The 21413-nt window shown below is 38.4% G+C and overlaps 1 protein-coding gene across 1 annotated transcript; it reads left to right on the forward strand.

Annotated features, from left to right (window-relative positions):
- The first annotated feature begins 141 nt into the window (after positions 1-141).
- Positions 142-18044, forward strand: LOC114138922 (CCR4-NOT transcription complex subunit 6). The gene is made up of 12 exons (XM_028008414.1): positions 142-249; positions 1294-1415; positions 3662-3848; positions 4069-4154; positions 4256-4360; positions 4526-4594; positions 5068-5225; positions 8414-8568; positions 10669-10823; positions 11038-11268; positions 12909-13111; positions 13533-18044. Exons 2-12 carry the CDS (start codon positions 1304-1306, stop codon positions 13746-13748), a joined length of 1677 nt encoding a protein of 558 aa, XP_027864215.1. The 5' UTR covers positions 142-249; positions 1294-1303; the 3' UTR covers positions 13749-18044.
- Positions 18045-21413: the final 3369 nt, after the last annotated feature.

Below are 21413 nucleotides of genomic sequence, written 5' to 3' on the forward strand. Positions count from 1 at the left end.
GCACATCTCTGTGTTTGTCTATCCATCACAAAATGGTCCACCAATCTAAAAGCATAGGTTTCTATTTATTGTGGTTCAACAGCTGGTTGGACCTTCTAGACGGCAGCCAATAGGATGCAGCGCTGTTATCGAGCGAGAGAAAAAAAAATCCTTACAGTCGCCATGATACAGCAGCGGAAACGGGGAAGAAGTAGCTAGAAAACAAAAGAGAACACGCAGTCGTCCTCGCGATTTGGTATGCTCTTGCAGGTAAAATGAAACCCTCTGTGTTGTATTCGTATTCATGTAAAGATATTCTTTCTCATCGCGTCAAACATCTTTGTCTTTAATGTACACAGCTCTCCCTTCGTGTAACAAAGTATTTCAATAGGAACTCGGTCAGCTTCAAATAATTGAGATGTTAGCTTGTAGGCTAGCCAGGCTAAGCTAAATAGCCCGCAGTTGCTTGCAAGTTAATCGTTTCGGGCCTGTTTTAAGAGCGCAGGTGTTTTTTTCTTCTTCTTTCATTTATTAGCAATTATTGTTTTTGAAAGAAAAATCGGCGAAAGTGGTGTTTTGCGTGTATTCGTGGCCTTGTGTTTATGCGCAATTCAGTGCTTTGCCATTATGTAAACAACAAGTGCACACTACATTTTCAAATTTATCCAGCATATTATTTTTGACGTTTTTCGAAAGGGCTTCGGACTATGGTAACTGAGATTTAATACTAATTCAAGTTGGCCTTTTCACCAGATTGCTAGTCTGCGAGGTAGTTGGGGATCTGGCTTTGTTATGTAGTCCGATAGCTGCCAATTTAGGTTAAGCTAGGCTAATCAGTTAGCGTCACCGAGGGGAACAATCGGTGAGAGTAGCGTTGTTTGTCTTGGCTTTATAGCTGTCGAGCTTTTTTATTTTATCCAGAACAAAACCTCGTTTTGTTGTAAAATTGCCGTTTTTCTAAATCTGGCGGGAAGATTCTATAATGAATTCTCTAGGTGTTCCGTTTTTAACTTATGTAACAACAAAGAAATCAGTCTTTCTAGCCATCTGTGGCACGTTTTACTTATTATTATTATTGCTTCTGATGCACAGCTAGATCACGATCTTGACAACATTTTTGAACGGTTTTAATAAGTGTTGACATTTGTCTGCAGATTTGTTGAATAATAAAATTGACAGCCACATCATCCTGTAGATGGGGTTACTGAACTATAGTTTCAGGCCAAAACGATAGGCTATGTCTTGCAATTTATTGCATATTGACGGACTTTTTATATTTACCACTGACAGCTTTATTACACACGATTTCTGTAGTGTTATAGGAATGCCCAAGGAAAAATATGACCCGCCGGATCCCAGGCGGATGTACACAATTATGTCTAGCGAGGAGGCAGCAAATGGGAAGAAGTCATACTGGGCTGAGCTGGAAATTAGTGGTAAGTGTCTTCTCCTGTAGGAAATGCAGAGAGTCTTGCTGTGATTGTTTTATGCTTCCGCCTGGAAAACCTTTATTCTGTCTGCAACCTTTAAGACTGAGGGTTTTAATTGTTTCTCAGTTAAATGCATTGTTCTTGTCATTAGCAAATCATTTTTTTTGTCAGTTGATTTCTTAGCTGTATTTTCAACACTTATGTCAAAACAAAGGATTATGACTAAGAAGTTTTAAATACACAACATAATTCCAGGAATGTGTGATGAAACATTTTGATAGCCACACAATATGAAAAGTAAAAATGTGATTGTTTATGTCCCATTTACTTTAGAGGATCTAAGGTGAGCTGACATGTAATAGCCCCATTCTTCAACATAAAATTCATATTTGTTACTGCACAATATTTTCTTCTTTTGATCAAAAGCAACAGAATATTCTGCAATATACAAAAAGCTATTCAGTGTGTATTCAATGTAAACAGTTTAATTGATCCTAACATTGTCTAAATTATGTCAATTTATGGATGGTATTGAACATCTGTCCAATACCATCAAATTAATGAACTAATATCTCAAATCAGTTTTATTTTTTCTTATTAAGGTAACTGAAAACATTACCTGGCACACACAGAAGTTGCTTTAATACATTCCTTTCCATTTACGTAAATTTGAACACAATTTTGCCAAACCGAAACTTAAAAAAAAATCATGAGCGAAATACAGAATTTGTTCCTGTTATCATCAGGAAATCTCAAAACTTCACACCAAATTAGCCAATAAAACGTTTTTCAGTAGAAGTCACAGTTGGTACCATAATCCTCGATGAATGCATTAGAGGGCAAAAGCCAGCTATGTACTCACTGATGTTATTTATACATGTTTTGTAATCAATAAAACATGTATAAAATCTTTGTCATACTAAAATGTTTTCCATTAATATGTCAACATAAAATGTTATGATTTTATTGCTTATTTTACATTATGAAAATAATACAGAATTGTTGCTGCTGGAGGCTGTTCAGTGAGTTTTAATTTATTGTTGTAAAAATAAATGCAACACAAAACTCTTTTAATAGTTTGGAAAAAAAGTATAGAATTTTTTTAAATCAAGAAGGTAAATAACGTGATCATTTGATCTTTAGGGGAAAAAGTCAAGTTCTGAACCATAAACGCTTGAAATTCACTGATGAAATGATTTTTCATCAGTCATGTTCCAGCATTCTCAGATGGAGTTTTGTAATCCCCTTTACCTTCGATTTTCACCAAAAGTCCTAAAGGAGAATGAGATCTGGGCTGTTTGCTGGTTATATGATTGATGGTCTTTGCTTTCCCATATGCTGCATTATTGTCGTAAAAATGATTATGTGGCATATTATGAGAATAAGAAAAATATTTAAATTTCAACGTCTGCCTGTGGGTCTTTTGTAGAGGTATTGAGTGCCATCTGCTCTAGTTGTTTATCTGACACAAAACTCCATATTGATGAAAACTCTTACCAAGAGATTGCTCAGGAGATTTTTTTATTATTATTTTGGGGGAGGTGGGTTGTCATGGTAAATATTTATAATGGTAGTTACGCTACAAAAACGTGTTTCATAACCAATTTTTCTGTGTGAATCTGAGTTTGTGTGTAAACAGAAAAGTTAGCTTTACTGCATATGTGTCTGTTTTTAAAGACCGGGGAGCAAAAACATTTCTCCAAATGTTGTATTATCCTTCTGATTTGATGTTTCAAAGTCCAGCATCTGGCCTTTAGGTTTAACCTGCAAAACCTGCTTGTGCAGATAATACCACCATGGACCATTACAGTGTTCCCAAAGATCTCAACTAAAATCTTAGTGTTATAAATGTCCAGATGCTTGTTTTAGCAAACATTACTTATTTACTGTGGAAGTATGGCCTCATTGCAAAAAACATAATTGCTTAATTTTTTTAGGTGCTCTATAATGATTGAGTCACATCTGCCAATATCCAACATCAATTTGTAGGTTGATTGGTAGGTCAGAAGAGGACAATGAGAAGTGGGTTATTTATAATTTAATCTAAGACACAACTTGGATCTGCTTGTTTTGTGGAGTGTCTTAGAATTTTTATAGTGTTTTTTTTTCATTATTTTTATTATAGTAATCTTAAATTATAAAGTTGTTTAAGTTCTTCCTTTTTTTTTCTTTTATATAATTGTGTCCAAACAAGATTTAAGACACAGTAAATGCATTTACATTTTTGTCTTTGCTTTTTGTTTTCTCTTCAGGCCGAGTAAGGAGTCTCAGCACCGCCCTGTGGTCTCTCACCCACCTCACTGCCCTGCACCTCAGTGACAACTCTCTGTCACGCATCCCGCCAGACATTGCCAAACTACACAACCTGGTGTACCTGGATCTCTCATCCAACAAGATCAGGAGCCTGCCGGCAGAGCTCGGCAACATGGTGTCTCTCAGGTCAGTGATGCCAGGTTACATAATGCAATTAGTGCAGAGATAAAGAGGGCAGCCACCACAAGTTGCCTGTGCATTTGGACTCTGTTTATTATTTAATTACATAAATGCTGAGAAGTATGAAGGTTTTGGTCCAAATCTTAACACAGGGAGTGTGGTAAACTGTTTCCAAGATAATATGTTTATTTTTTTTATATATACATATCTTATTTGTCCTCTGCAGGGAATTGCTTTTAAATAACAACCAGTTGCGAGTTCTCCCGTTTGAATTGGGAAAACTTTTTCAGTTACAGACACTGGGGTTAAAAGGTAAGTGGCTTGCACAAGTTTTTTATTTTTTTTTTAAGGCGTTAAATCCTGTTGTGTTTTTTTTGGTACTTGATACAGGCTGATTATCTCTTCCTTTCCAGGAAACCCACTTGCACAAGAAATTATGAGCCTCTATCAGGAACCTGATGGCACACGGAGACTGCTCAGCTACTTGTTAGACAATCTGGCAGGGGCTATTAAGCGCAGTGAGTACTTAGCATCCTCTGCTAACCTGAGACTGGAGCCAGGAGTGTGTTTTTGGTTTTCTTCTGTGATATGTGCATTAAAAATATGTCAAATTTATGCATTCAAAAGCAAAATTTAAACACTTCAACTTTTTTATATTGACCTGTTTTTCTTCTTTTCCACAGTACCAACAGAACAGCCACCAGCCAGGTCATGGATCTCGCTCCAGGAACCAGACCGAACACGTCCAGCAAGTAAGGCTGATGTACACACACCGTAACTTTAAACAAATGTTAGAAATGGTTTTTATTCCTTTGTTTCATTTTATTACTGTTTTTGTTTTTTCCCCTTTCTTACATTTTATACATGTTGACGCAAAATCAGGTTATTTTCAACAGCAACAAACCTTGATAGTTTGTTGCTGTTGAAAATGTATCACAAAAATAAGGCTGATATATAAATGTCAAAGTGAATGTTAAGAGTTTTACTTGTATATTTCATTTTAAACAAACAAAATAACAAAGTCAATTTTTCAATTTCCTTATAGTAAGACATTATCATACTAATATTTAACATTTTCTGGCTAAATTGAGCAACTCTGTTTTATGGCAGAATTTAAAGCTACAGAGGGTTTCTTATTTTCTGTATAAATCAGCAACATATGAGGACTTGACTCATTTCTGTTCAACTAAGTGCATTTCTTTTGGTTTCTGTTTCCCTTTCATAGCACTGTTCTCAGTTATGTGTTACAATGTGCTGTGCGATAAGTATGCCACACGACAGCTGTACGGCTACTGCCCCTCCTGGGCTCTGAACTGGGAGTACAGGAAGAAATCTATCATGCAGGAAATCCTAGGCTGCAACGCAGACATCATCAGTTTGCAGGTAAGAAAAAATAAAGGATACTTAAAGTTCAGAAAGTTGTTTGTTTTGTTCATTAAATTAATACCAAAAAGGTTTTAAAAGCATCTTTTTGTGAAAAGATACAATTTTGCCCCTACATCATATGATTACACTAACATGATGTGGTGCCTTATGCAAGAGTTGCTGCTCAAAATAAAACCCTTAGCAAAACATCACATACAAGTCAGATAGTGTACCTCGCTATTGTAAAATATATTTTTACAATAACCCTCTGGATTTAATGGAACTAGACAGTAGGGAATGAATAGATCAATCATTGTTGTTAGAATGAGAGAAAAGATTTTCACCCAGTTATTTAGAAAGCTGTGTTGCTTGATGGTTAATACCTGACTGGAATAACTCGAAAAATGAATGTACCCAAAACCCTTTTCTTTGTTTTAATGTTCAAACAATCTGCTTAAAAATAAGCTTTTCCTGTAAATGCAAGCGGTTCTTTGTTTAATTTATGTATGTTGAGCGGTAAATTAAGTTGTGGAATGGGAAATTAGTTTTATGAATATTCAGCCAACAAATCTGCAGGATCTGTAATTCTGTCATGTTGGTACGGATCAAAATATGCGAGGAATATTTCTGACGCGTTGAATTTATGGCATGAAGGGTTGAGGCAGTTTTGACAGCAGAGACGATCCATTCAGGCACTAGCTTGACGTTAGTATTAAAGTGTCACTTATGTGTCCCACTAATTTCCAGCCCAGTCCAGTCTTCCAGTGTGATATTCATACAGTGACTTTGTTGTTGGTAATGAGTTCTAATGAAGTTAAGAAATCTAAAGAAAGTAAACATTTTACTTATTGTAAGTAAAGGTAGCTATGGCAGTATATGCCTTTTTACCCACTGGTTGAAACTTCTTTGTTTGAAAGTACATATTTTTGTTGTGGATCATATTAGTTTGAATAAAGTTTGAGTTTTATTTTTATTGATTACAAAACTGTGAAGGTTTTTAACTAAAAACTATTGAACGTTTTTCAAAGTAAACTTGAATGATATTGTGCAATTTCAATGTTTAATAATTGTGTTAAGTGATGAGCCTTCACATAATATCAGCATAAAAATTTAAGTTGGCATTCAGTTTGAGACACTTTACTAAAACTTTTCTTTGTGTGATTTCTGATGACATTTTGGCTTTTTTCATGGGATAAAGATTTTTACTCCTCACCACTCTGTTAGGTGACGGTTCCTGCTCCTGTAAATTTCTCAGATTCTTTGGGGTTTATAAAGAGCCATATTCTTCTGTACCCAGACGGTTTTGAATTATTGTAATTATAGCTTAATTACGTTCCATAAGCAGCCACTTGATTAGGATATGTAAATGCTGCGTGTAGTTTTCTGTTTCCATCTGCCAATGCCAACTGGGGTTTAATATTGTTCTCTGAGTTTGAAAAAGCTGCATTCAGGTTTGCTGGTTGGCTCTGACCTTTCTGTGCAGATTTTAGCTGGTTTCCTGGTCCAGACATTTGCATGTAACATTATTACATGCAAATGTAATGTAAATAAGCAAATATTTGCTTATTGTAAATATCTATTCAAGTTTGTGAAAAGTATATAAACTTCTGTGGGACTCATGTAATGGACCTTTATGCACCGTTCCTCTTGTTCTTTGTGTCTGCTGGGATGGACTCCACCCAACCACCGCCTTAGGCAGTAGAGCATATCAGTGACCTGGGCAGATGAATTGTTGCTACAGAACTTGTAAAAGATGGGAAAAAAATTTACACCCTGTTCATTTTTAAGGTTTAATGTATACGATCACAGAAAAATCTGTTATATTTCATAAATATAGGTAGGTACAATTTCTGAAATAAACACACAGCACCTATTACTTTGTACATTCATCTACCAGGAAATGAACAAAAAGGGTCTGTGAGCTAAATCTATCAAATCAGTAACTTTTAGAAACGTCATTAGCAGCTGGATCATAGTGTAATGATCTTCTGTGACCTCATTAGTCTTTCACATCATCTTCAACAAAGTCAGGGTTGTTATATATCAGTGTTTTTGCACAACTCTACTAAACACTACAGCTACCTTTTAGCTAACGTTGACTGCTGTTTCTTCTCCCTGCAGTGAGAATAAAAGAAAAAACACTTTTGACGTTTTCTTTGTGTAGTTTAGTGAGATTTAACAGTTCATGCTCTTTGGGTGGTGAAATTTCCCCACCTTAGTTTAAGCAACGTCTTCTGCTTCCGTTTGAGACAATGTGTTTAATGGGCAATCAAAAAATCAGAAGCTTTTACTGGTGTCATTACTAAATATGGTTTTTATGCATTTCATTTTATGTTGATACTAACTAAATCTTAGTTAGTTAGTAGGATTTTGTCTTCAGCGTAATTACAGCGTAATTATGAAGATAAGTAACAAATTCTTCCCCGTATCACAAGTTATTTCATGAAGCTGAAGGAAAAAGGAGAAATCAAACTGAGGTCAGAGCGAGAGCTTAGAACTACAATGAATAGAATTTGACCTCCAGACAATCCTGTGATGTTTCTGCTGCAGCAGATTATGGACGCATTGTAATAATCTACAAACTAACATAGTCATGTTGCCCAGGTTGTGGTTCCTTTTTCTAAGAACTATAAAACACACACAATCAGGTGTTTAAACTTACATGAGATCTATTTGAGATTATAATTATTTACCACAAAGAGAGGGAGAAATCGCCTAGCCGTTTCTTTATATAGGAGCTCAAACTTGGAATACACTAAATAGACAAAGGGGTTACAAAGTTATTCACATTTATGCAATGAAGCATATACACAGTTTGTACAACACAATACAGTATTTTTTTTGTTTCCAAATAGCAAAACAATATTGTAAAATTAAAACATTGTTGTCCCAAAGTAAATCTGAAGAATTGTTAAATGTTAAATTGTTAATTATTTTTCCCCAGATATTGGTGTCTCTGCTCCATTGCCATCGTAACACTTTGCAAGAGCTAGATAATTTTCTTCCTTAAATAATGTTAGTTCACTACAAAAATATTGTTCACATTTGTTGACAGTTGTTGAATAATTTTTTAACATGTTTCAATATATAGTAATATCTCAGTAAAACATGCTGCAGTTAACATTTAATAAACAGATGGATTTGTTTGGTGTTTCAGAAATGTGCACCATCCTATTAGCAATTTGTTTTATCTTGTTAATTTGCAGGAAGTGGAAACGGAGCAGTACTTCAATTTCTTCTTGCCAGAGTTGAAAGAGCAGGGATACGACGGGCTCTTCAGTCCAAAGTCACGAGCTAGAACGATGTCCGAGTCGGATCGTAAACATGTGGACGGATGTGCAATCTTCTTCAAAACAGAAAAGTAAGTAATGCCAACATTATTCCTGTAAGGTGCTGGAAATATAGATTGAAAAAAAGTCTTCAATCTTTTTTCAGCCCAGAACTTGGGCTGTCAGAATATTTAAAGAAATCTATGGAACAATAGATTTCTTTCTTTTTGAGAAGGAAAAAAAAAATCTGCATTTTTCTTTTCAACTTGAATGATTTTTTTTATACCTTTAGTCTTGGCATTCTGACACCATTTGGAATGAAATGTCAACAGGTTTTCAAGTTATGAATTACATACACTTGCGGTGCCGTATCTGGGAAAACAAGTATAAGTCTAATTAAGCTCATTATATTTGTGCTAATAAATAAAACAACATAAAACTTCCAAATGTAAATATGATTAAACCAAAGAAGAAATTAACAGTCACAACACAACTACAGAGGAGAAAATATTTGTGTTAAACATTAAGGGTGTATTCAGACCAACCCAGGATTAGAGTCCTGAATCAGACTCTAATCCGTTTGTCTAGAAAGTCCAAGTTTTTGGGGAGGTCTGAATGCAAATTTGAATTCCAAAAGGGACTTAAAAACCGAACTCTGATCCACCTAAAAACCTAGGTCTCGGTCCTGTTGAAGTGGACCCTAAAACCATAGAAAACCTGTCTGAATGCAACCTGACTACGTTGAGACAGTTTCAAAAGCAGGAAGTTAGCAACAGTCAAAATATTACTCTCTGCTCTGCGGGTTAACAAAGATGTTGTGGCGGTTGTCATATCAATGGGTTTGCGTGCCGACACTAAGCAAGGAAAAGCAGAATATAAATGGTTTGAAGTTGTTTTACAACTTTTTAGCAGCTTATTGTCCCATTGCTGTGACGCTCTGCAGCTGCTGTAATTTTTAAACCTTTAATAAATGATTGTTTGAACATAATCATCAAATAGGATGGAGGAATTTGCTTAGTCCTCTCGTATCTTGATAGAAACCAAACCGTTTATGATTTATGTCAAGGGAGAATACTTACAAACATCAGCAATTTTCTCAGCTTTAATTTAAGCCATGTTTATAGAAATCGTTTATAGAGATCATTTTTGTGATTCCTGCTCATCCCGCTTTGGAACAGCCTGGTTTAGTGGACAGACTCACCGCGTAGTAACGGCGCCTGCAGGAGCGTCGCTAGGCATTTGTCTTGTTAAAAGTTAATTAATTTAGGCATTCACAGTGAGTTCACAATTATTAAATGTAATTTTGTAAGCAAGATGAAGTAAAAATAATTTGAGCTTCTGCATAAAGTCGACATATTAACTGCATACATATGGGCAGCAGAGGTGAGCAGTTACATTACTTTACATTCACTTGAGCAAGTTTTGGGAAGAAAATAATTGTAAGAGTAGTTTTACTACACAGTACTTCAAAATTGTATAAAAAAAATTTAATTTGTCTTCAAAATATCAAAGTTTGCGCGTTAATTTTATGCTGTTTGTCTGTCTGACATTTTTAAATGTTAAGTCAGAGGTTCTTATCAGTTATTCAGAATTTAAGCAGCACTTATACCAAATACTTTTTTCCTCTTGAGTAATTTCTTGAATTGAAACTATTTACTTTTACTTGAGTAAAAAGTTTCAAACAGCTGTGCCACTCATACCTCAGTACAATTTTTAGGCTCTCTACCCAACTCTGGTGTTAAACAAACGTGTTAGCATTCAACAGCTTTAAAAAGAAAAGCATCATTAAATTTATTTATTTTTTCTGGCTCATCAGCAGTCGTTTCTGTGTCTTTTTCTACTCTGCTGCTGCCAATACCTGAGCTTGAAGAGCACACAGACCTCTATTTATATCTTATTTTGATACTTGACACATTTTAAAAATCTTGTACGTTAAGAAGTAATTAATCCATTGAGAGCCAACCAAAGGCTTTTCTCCTTTCAAAACATGTTCAAAAGTATTTGGAGAAAAAAGCCCTTATGAATCATTTTGAGCTCCCATTTAAAGCAAAGTAGAAATTTTCATATTTTTTCTTTGTCAATGACCTGAATTGCATCCTTTTACAACATACCGTAAGAGATGTACTTGGTTTTAAAGACATTTATTCTTCCAATTGCCTTCAAAATATTTTTATTTCTTCCTTTCACTCTAGATTCAGCGCTGTGCAGAAGCATACAGTGGAGTTCAACCAGCTGGCCATGGCTAACTCCGAGGGCTCAGAGGCGATGCTGAACAGGGTGATGACCAAGGACAACATCGGAGTAGCTGTATTGCTTGAAGTCCGCAAAGAGATGATGGAAATGTCTTGTGAGTAGTTTTGTTTTTTTCCCCCTCATCTTTATTATTTGAATTCTTGCCTATTTTGACCTCCTATGTCTTAGATTTGCTTTTTACTATTGATGCTTATGTGGCTTTTGTCTATAACTCAAACTATTGTAGTTTAAAGAGGCCTATGATGCATAAAAATGTATTTTCTGTTATAAGAACATGTTGTAAATATGCTCATGATTGATCTTTTTAGCTGGTAAGTCACTCCACGGCCTGGACAAGCAGCTCCTGCTGGTGGCAAACGCCCACATGCACTGGGATCCCGAGTACTCGGATGTCAAGTTGGTCCAGACCATGATGTTCCTGTCAGAGGTGAAGAATATCGTGGACAAGGCAACACGCAGCTTCAAGCTGTCCACCTCTGGTGAGACCAATGCCATTCCACTGGTGCTGTGTGCTGACCTCAACTCCTTACCTGACTCTGGTAAGTAGGCGAGAGCAACAGTTTTATATGACCATTATAATTATGGGGATGTGGGTGTTTTAATTGATCGGCGTAAGATCCCACAGCTTTCATTCAAAAACTGCCTTTTCTTTCTGGTAGCTGCTAATTATGGCTTTGTATTTGTGCCACCCTTCAGAGCGCGCAGTGAGATTGATGTATATATTTCAACAAGCAATAATTTGTGGTGCTTGCTTATAAATTTTTACGCTCGCTCACTAAAAATGTGTTCTGGCGCTTGCACCTTCTCAAGGGTGTGAGTGCCACCCATGAGTGAATGCACTTAACCCCACGTCTGCATTCACAATTTATCAAATTGTATGTTAATGAACCAGTCATAAACACAGTTTTGGATTAAAATGCTGAAAAAGCACAAAGCATCTATAAAACGTATTACATGCATCGCCCTCCCCATGTTTTCCCCTTTAAGCTGCAGGCAGCAGCAGACCAGCAGGGAGGAATGATAATAAAGTTTAACGTTGCCCACAATATTGCAGAAGAACTTCTCTTTACCAAGTTTACTAAGTCTGACATAATTCTTTCACCTAAAAATGGCTTGACGGTAGCAAGATGTTCCGTTTGATATGTCCATGAGCTTTTCAGGAGTGTTGAAACATTTGGACTCATTTAGATTTTCTTCTGTTTCTTCCTTTAAATTTTAATTTATGTTATCTTGATGATATCCAGTCTTGTGCAATTCTGATTCAAAAACATATCTTTATGTTTACTAGATAACTAACTAGATCATTTATGAATCAATATTACCTTTATGGACAGTAATAACAAAAAAATATATATATAAAACTTTGAAGTTAAATTTGATGCAGTTGAAGATTTGGGTGCATCTACCGTTTCTTCTGGTGCTCCTAAGAAAAAAAGGCCCCAGTGCAAGAAGTCAGTCTAGAGGTCTGGTTAGACGAAGCAGAATAACTAAAAGGAAACATTTTCTGGACTTAAAAACTTCCATTATATATAATATAATTATTATATTAGTATAATTCCATTCAATCCATTATTGTTTTCTGTTTTAAACAAAACAATTGATACTCAACTTGTAAGGAATATATATTTGGTATTGTATTTCTGGAAGAGGTAAGCTGTGTTTTCTTTTAACTGTGGTAAGCTTTTCAAAATAAAGTTGGCTTCTGGGGACATTTGCTCTATTTACACTGCATAAACCAGGACTAAGACAGATTAGGTTAGAAATTAGAAATGCAGATAAACGAAATATAGCCAACTCAAACTGCTTATAGGGAACCTCCTCTTTTCAAGATGAAAAGAACAAGCAAAGTGGATCATCAGGGCTGATTTTCCCTCCATCCAGGACATGTACAGGTCTAAGGTCAGGAAACGACAGCAGCAGTAGTTTAAGGAGGGACGAGCCGAGGAGTCAGTAGAGATAATTTACGTGAACATATAAGTTTGTATGTCATTGGAAACACAAACAAACGAACAACAAACCAGGACTTTGAACTTTACGGCCCAAAATCCTGGATTTAAAAGAAAAAGTTCCTGATCATTGAAAATTCAAGAAATTATCATGGAAATTATTATTTTTTATTTAAATAACAGACTAGCACAGTGGGAAATGTGTCAGTTTATGTGTCATGTTTTTTCCTCAGGTGTAGTCGAGTACCTGAGTACAGGCGGAGTGGACTGCACCCACAAGGATTTCAAGGAGCTTCGCTATAGCGACAGCCTGACCAAATTCAACTGCAACGGCAAGAACAGCACTTCTAATGGCAGGATCACCCACGGCTTCAAGCTCAAGAGCGCCTATGAGAACGGCCTAATGCCTTACACCAATTACACCTTCGACTTTAAGGTAATTAGATAAATAAAACACAAATTTGTCCTTTTTTTACCCTTGTCTTTAATCTTTTACCTTTTTCTTTAAAACCAAGAATCGGGTACCATTTTTGCCATTAGGAGTCATTAAATATGCTGCAACAAATATGATGGTGGCTACAAAAAGCGTTTGTTTGTATCTTGCTGAGAAATGACAATTTTTGTCTGTATTTCAGGCTGTATGTGTAATTTTAAACCTGTTTGGGTTAGAGAAGGGTCTACATTCTGGTTTTTAAAATTCATTAGAGTTGCGCTCCACTTTAAATGGAAAAAAATGGTTGAAATTCCTCACAAAAAGTAAAACAAATTGATGTTAATTCCAGCGGTGAGTTTATTTATATAACTCTGGAGCAGCCCAAAGCGTTTTATTTGCTCACCATAATCCTTCTGTCTCATAGGGTGTCATCGACTATATTTTCTACTCCAAGCCTCATCTGAACGTGTTGGGCATCTTGGGCCCCCTGGACCCTCACTGGCTCGTAGAGAACAATGTCAGCGGCTGCCCACACCCCCACATCCCCTCTGACCACTTCTCCCTCTATGCTCAGCTGGAGTTGCTCCTGCCCAATGTGCCCTCCCAGGTCAATGGGCTGCACTTGCCTGCACGCAGGTAGTGAGACCCTGCCATGCCACCAGGGGGAGCTGCGACCACAGCTTCCCCCTCTACCAGCTCTTACCTCCGCCACCTCTGGAGGAGGAAGACCGAAAAACAACGCAACCTGTAAAATATTCGTACAGTGAGGTCTGGCTGACAGGGATTTCGTATAAAATGTTATAGATATTCTATATTTTTCTTTTATTCTTTCTGATTTTTTTCTTTTTCTTTTTATGTCCTTTTTTAACTGCTTGGTTCAGTCCTGTTTATGTATCACGTGTTTTGGACTCCCTCTTCTCATCTGGTTCACAAACCCCCACCCCTGCATACTTTTTATTTTTCTGTCTTTCAGGCTAGAGGGGATGGTAGCTCATTCAGATTCATCACATGAGGCTCTGTGTGGTTTTAATGGGGAAGCTTAAAAGCGGCTGGGTGGGTGACATTTAGCTGAGAAGCTGCAGAGCTGTCTGTCTGTCCCTGTATAAATCTAAAACCAGCAAAGACAGCAGACATGTCTGTCTCAGTCCCTCCATGTTTGGCTCGTGCTCGCTATCCATCTGTACTCTGGGCAGCCGGCGTAGATTCTCGGTCTCTCCAAGATATGCACATTTGGGCTTCGGGTAGAAGCAACTTTTCATGACTAGCTAAGCATCCCAGCAAGCGGATGCGCCGCAGCTGATCCGAGGGGATCTTTCCTGCTGTCATTCTGTGGTGCTCAGGCCTTTTTGTGTGGTCACGGCCTCCTGCGGTGCTACAAGATAGTCCACACCTCTGACCCCTGGTCCTGGTGCATAAGAAGCGGAATTATGTGACATCGGCAGTTTGGAGAAAAAGTGAGAAACTGAGAGCAGCTACCATCCTGTTTGCAAACAGTTTCACCCCTGCTTGTATAGTTGTTATGCTAGTCATGTGCTTAGAAGCTCATGTGGCCCAAGAATCACCTTTTTTAGAGCAAGGAGCGAGGGAGCTAGGTCAACCGGTTAAGCGACAGGAGGTAGGGGGGCTTTCACAAACCTTTTCATTGACGTCATTTGCGTTTTCCCAGAGAGCGAAAAATGGCTGAAGAGTAAAACCAGCATTCCTCTCTCTATCAGGAGATGACCTCCAACTTCACTCATGCAAGATCGAACATACATACACACACACACACACACACACACACACACACACACACACACACACAGGTAATTTTCAGGCAGATGTGTAGCACTGTCTCCAAGGCCAGTAGTGACTCCTCCCCCCACCCCCAGCCATACGTTCACACATAGAAGCAGTGATTTTTCACGAGTGTTTGTACAGAATAGAAACCTAGACTCAGTCTTTACATGATTGTATATGAACCACAAAAAGACCTGTTTTCTGGCATTTTTTTGTACGAAGAGTAAATTATGGTCAGATTAAGAAAAAAAAGAAGATTGTATTGTAAACTATGGCTAAATTTTTATCCAGTTAATGTTGAGATGAATTAATATTACCAGCTTGTACAAAAGACGTAAGAGGAGGCTGCTCGCCGCGTTTGCTCTCACTTCTTTGCACTCCCAAGAGATTAACTGTAACGCATCAGTATTGTTTTGGCTGATTTGCTTTGATGTAAATAGACAGAGTCAAATTTTTTTTTTTTTTACCTGTTGCTTTCTGCCTATTAACAAAGCCAACGATCCAGGCTGCTGCCGACGGTTTGGACGAAATGACACGCAGCACCAATTCGCATCTGTTCATCTGGCTCCAAAGCGAAGTGTAAACGACACAACACAGAGAAGTCCCGCGCGTATGCCCCATACTCACTGTAGCAGTTGATGTTGTCTTGCACTATTTACATGCGACGAACGCTCGAGCAGCCTCCTCTCCTTTTATTTTTAAATACTGTTGAGACATTTGTGAAGATTTTATGTCCTTTTTTTTTTTTTTTTTGTTAATGTTTATTTCATTTTTTTTATGAGATGTGACAATGTAATGATGATGTGTATATCCTTCCTATTCATTGAGCTCTCTAGTAATCAGGTATGCTTTCTCCACCCACCCTCCTCTCCTCCACTGTACGGAACATGAGCGGGGTCGTCTTTATAAATTCACTCAGATTGTTTTTTTTTTTTTGCCCCCAGATTACCTGATCCCTCCTATCTCCCTTCCTGGCCACAAATAGCCCTGAGCTTTTATCCATCACCACCACCATAAACCATCCAACCTCAGACTTTTTCTGCTACTCTTCTCAATTTTTTTTAATATCCCTTGCCCCACTTTTTTTGTATAGATTTTCTACAATTGTCATTGCAGCTATAGTGCCATTTGTGGACCACCCCTGCCTCTTTCCTTTGCATTGAAAAGGGTGGAAGAGCCCATTGTTCTTTTTATTCCTGCTGTTTGTCAAAACGGCCAGCCTGTCAAGTTTCTGTTAATCAGATTTGTTCCATCTCAAAAACAAGTTGAAATCGGTTAAATGTGAGATTATTTGAAATGCACTTAAACGATTCAAATGCAGCTCTTATTATACTTCAACAAGAACTTTTTTATGTCGAATAAGCAAGAAAATGGGAAGTGTCAACTTTGTCCCTGTCTCTTGTTCCTCCCGTTTTTTTCCCTTTCCTTTGGTGAAAATCAATGTGCCCAAATTGATTTTTCTTTCCTGAATGGCATTAGTATTGTAGTAGATTTAAAGGGTAGCTTCTTTATTTTGTTTGTCCTTTTTTTTTTTTTTGTAAAAGTGTGAATAAAAGATGTACTTCTTATTTTCTTTCTAAAAAGACATAATTTTTGGTGTTTGTGTAAATCATGATTTATACAATGACAATGATGATCTGCTGCATTGTTTTTACCCTTCTTTGACTTTTCTTATCCCTTCCACCACAAACCAAATCCTCTGTCAAAATCACGACACGTTGACTCGATGGGTTGATTGGAGAGGTCGAAGGTTTCCGAAGATGCGTCGCAAGAAGGAAGCAACTATCAGTTAAAACCCGACACACGGATGTTTTTTTTTTTTTTTTTTAGCTTTTCAGCTTTACTTTGGCAGTCTCTGCACTAGCTGGAGAGTGCCGGTGTCCATAGGTTAGGGCAGCAGAGCTGTCTTACTAGTTGCTGCAGTTCAGTATTAGCAAATACTTTTTGACGGGTGTTAAAAAAAAAAATACAAAAGAATAAAAAACGTGTTTGTACGGCAAATGCTAATGATATGCCGCTAGACCGGTCATGTGATTATTTTTTCCCCCCGTACTTCTAGTCCCACCTCATTCTGATCTTGTGCTTTACAGTGGTTCAGTCTGTTAAACTAGCTAGTGATAGTATTGATTCACAAATCTATTTCTTTGTTACTTCTCTTGTTTCCTCTAAAGATCTGTCAAATTAGAGCTGGATTTGTCATTAGTGGGTCATCACATTGCAAGCTTTTTATTTGTTCAGGCTTATTTAGCTTAGTGTTTTTGTGTTATTTTGTCTGCTGGCTGCATCTTTTTGTAACAGTGCAAACCAAAGCTGCTTGTACTACAGTTGTGTTGTAGCGGAAACTCTTAAACCAATCAACCCTTTTTATTTCTCTTATTTAAAAAAAAAACAAAGAAACCTCCATCTTCATGCAAATTAGGGCTGTAAGAAAAGCAAAGTCGTTTTCTCTCTGATCCCATTTAATTTGTCCTTCCATCAGCTAAACTTGGCAATAATAACTGGAAACTTTCACATTCAGCCATTTTGTTTTAATCTTTAAAATGTAGCTGTTTAATCCTTCAAAACTGTTTTGCGCATCTTAAATTTGCCTACCTGAACCCTTTTGCCCCCCTGCCCCCACTCTTCCTCTCTCTTTTATCACCCATTTTGTATATTTGCTCATCTCCTTGCCAATTTTAGTGGTAGTTGTTCAATGATCAGGATTGTCTATCTGTAGTCAGCTGAGTACATATATTGATCTGTGTCACTGTGTTTATGCACTGGACCAACTATTGTTTACCATTCATAAAATACCAGCAAAAAAGGAAAAAAAAAAAGATGAACACTTGCACAATGTTGTAGAATGTCCATTAACCCAGATGAGAAATCAAGGCAGCTGTTTTCAAATCAACACATACTGTTTAAACCTGCAACTGAATGGTAAACAATGCTCTCTGTTGTATCCTTTAGCCGTCCTTTTTATTCTCTTTGGACTAGTTTTATTCTTTTATTATACTTTTTTTTTCTTCTTTTGACTACAGGTTCTGCTTGTTTCCTTTACACCTATCTATGTATTTTCCTACTTCTGGTTGAAAAATAAATTCTGTATTATCTGTTTCAAGCTGTGTCACCTCCTATTCTTTGCAATGGATATTGGGAATAAATTCTATATCTGTTGTCCTCGTCTTGCCTGTTTTCATTCTCATTTTGTTTCCTCCAAGGCGCATTTTGTCAATGGATGCATTACACCTTCATTCATTATACACATTTAAGTTGCATTTTTAGTCTTTTAAGCATTTTAGTAGATGCTCAAATATCAGGCCTCAAACCCAATGAACTTGTTCATGATTCCACAGGTGAGAAACCTAAATTTCCAAAACCTTTTGTTGGGTTTTATTCGACAAAACAACACAATTTTGTGCCTAGTTTTTAAGTGGAATGAAAAAGACATGGCTTTGGAAATATTTTACAAATAAAAATCTTAAAATGTGTGCATTTCTAGTTAACCCCACTGAATCTATATTTTGTTTCTTTTAGATAGATAGATAGATAGCATTTATTGTCATTGAACAGAATTCAACGAAATTTCCATTGCAGCTCCCGTGCAAAAGGTCAAATATATACAGTATAAATAAGCAAACACACAATAATAATAACAATATATACAACTAAATTAACTAAAGGCACTCAACCACACCAAAGAAGTAGCAGCAGGTCCAATTATGGCAAAGTACAGATAATGTGACAGTGCAAAGTGCAGAACAGTGTGGCTGTGTGGGGGTGGGGGATATGTATGTGTGACTGCGAGGTTATGATATGTGTGGGAGGGGGGGGGCGGCAGGGAGTAATGGCTCTGACGGCTGTGGGGAAGAAACTGTTTCTCAGTCTATTTGTTGTAGTCCGTATATTCCTGTACCGCTTGCCTGATGGCAGCGGCACAAACAGTCTGTGGCCCGGGTGGCTGGAATCCATGGCTATGGATCCAGCTCTCTTCTTGACCCGGTCTGTGTAAATGGAGTCCAGGTCTGGGAGGGGGCATCCCACAATGCCTTGTGCTGTTCTCACCACCCGTGTCAGTTGTTTCCTCTCCAGTGCTGTGCAGCTACCATACCACACAGTCATGTTGAGGCAGAGGATGCTCTCGATCGTCGCCCTGTAAAAGTTCACGAGCAGCCGTGAGGAAAGTCCAGCCCGTCTCAGTTTCCTGAGGAAGAAGAGCCTTTGTTGTGCTTTCTTCACCAGGTGGGAGGTGTTTGTGTTCCAGGAGAGGTCAGAGGTGATGTGGAGGCCCAGGAACTTGATGTTGTCCACACGTTCCACCACTTCTCCATCTATGAGAAGGGGAGTGTGAGCCGTCCTCCTGGACCTTCTGTAATCCACAATGACCTCCTTGGTCTTCCCTGTGTTCAGCACCAAGTTGTTGGCTGAACACCACTGAGTGAGCTGCAGAATCTCCTCTCTGTAGTGGGTCTCGTTGTTGTCTGAAATGAGACCCACTACTGTTGTGTCGTCCGCGTACTTCACGACTGTGTTGGTGGGGTGGATGGCCACGCAGTCGTGTGTAAACAGGGTGAAGAGAGCTGGGCTGAGCACACAGCCCTGCGGCGTGCCTGTGTTGAGGACCAGTGGGGACGATGTTGAGCCACTTATTCTCACCACCTGAGGCCTGTTGGTGAGGAAGTCTCTGATCCAGTGGCACAGTGAAGCGGGCAGCCCCACCTCGAGTAACTTCAGCACCAGCTTGTCTGGGATGACGGTATTAAATGCTGAGCTGAAGTCTACAAATAGCATCCTGACGTAGGTGTTGGGATGCTGCAGATGGGTCAGGGCTGTGTGCAGAGTGATGGAGACAGCATCCTCTGTTGACCGGTTCGCTCTGTAGGCGAACTGAAGGCTGTCCAGGTTTGCGGGGATGAAGTCTCTGATGTACCTCAGAAGAATCCTCTCAAAGCACTTCATGATCACCGGGGTCAGAGCGACGGGCCGGTAATCGTTCAGGCTGGTGATGGACCTCTTCTTCGGTACAGGGATGATGGTGGAAGACTTGAGGCACTCAGGAACCGTGGCAAGCTGCAGGGACAGATTGAAAATGTCCAGAAACACTCCTGCCAGCTGGTCGGCGCAGGTTTTCAGCGTCTGGCCTGACACCTTGTCCGGTCCTGGAGCTTTGTGGGTGTTGATCCTCCTCAGGGTGGACGTCACCTGATGCTTCTGTAAGACGAGGGGCTGGTGCTGCTCTTCCAGTTGGGGTAGATGTACGGCTTCTCTGCTGCCCGCCGTGTCAAAGCGGGCAAAGAAACTGTTTAAGGTGTCAGGCAGGGTGGGGTCGCGGCTGGTCAGCTGAGTGCTGTGTTTGTAGTCCGTCATGGTTCTAATGCCTCTCCACATGCTTCATTTTGACACAATGTCTCTCCCACATCTATACAGGTTTAATTTTTTTGGGCTTTTTATCAAAGGCTGAAGTAAAATAAGATTGGATTCTCCAGTTTTGACACAGTTGGAGTAAAGACTTTGACTAGGCCAGGGATCCTCAAATCCAGGCTGTGGGAGCAAGTTGTAGATGTCTCTGTTTCAACACACCTGTGTCAAATAGTTAGGTAATTAGCAGGACTGTGGAGAACTTGGCTGCACCGAGGAGGTAAATCAACCATTTGAATGAGGCGTGTTGAACAGGGACAAGGACCTGTGCATCTTGAAACGCTTCACCTGCGAGGTAGGATGGCTTATCGGTGTATGGTGACATGTTCGTAGTTTGAACAGACTAACATACTTGAATGTTTCATGTAACCTTTATTCAAGCGTTTAAAACCAGGTATGTCGCCCCTCTAAAGCGAACCGCACGAACTTTGTGAGTAAAATATGACGAAAAAAATGCTCATTGTAAAAAAAAAAAAAAAAAAATCAAATAAACTCCACCAGTTGTCTTGACGTCAAATAGTACAATGCTAAGCTAAACGTCGAGCCAGACCTTTAATTTTTTTTTCTTTCTTTCTTTTCATGAGCTGTACAGAAAATGGACGTTTCCCTTTAGTTTCGGCTAAATATTTAACACGTTACATCTTTTGCAGCCTGGGGGTGATTTCTTTGTGGTCGCATGGTGGAGCCAGAGGATCAGCTTTAGACGAGCAGCGGGATCCGGTCTGCATGCGCGTCGCCCTCTGACAGAGCTGACCTTTTCAGATTGACAGGTATGAAAGAGTTGGGACTTTTCACCTTTAACACTTGAAAAGATGGTTTTCATCAAAAAATGAGAACTGTCTTACCTCAAAACTTCCATTCAATGAAAACTGCTCTTTTTGACATCGAAGATAAAAAAATAAAAAAATTATGTTTGCAGTGTGTAGAATTCAGTTTTCTGTGTATATTGTATTCAGCACAGGTGAATTTGGTGGATCTATCAGGAGATTTTCTATTGCTTGCTTTAGATCGTGTGGTGTGAAGTAGTGCTTTGCTTCCTTGCAGAAAATGACTGACTCTCAGCCTAATGTTGTTAAAATATCATGCTGAGCTCTTAGAAGCTCTTAATTAACAAATAAACCTCCAGATC

This window comes from Xiphophorus couchianus, chromosome 23, assembly GCF_001444195.1.
Source record: "Xiphophorus couchianus chromosome 23, X_couchianus-1.0, whole genome shotgun sequence".
Taxonomy (NCBI): Eukaryota; Metazoa; Chordata; class Actinopteri; order Cyprinodontiformes; family Poeciliidae; genus Xiphophorus; species Xiphophorus couchianus.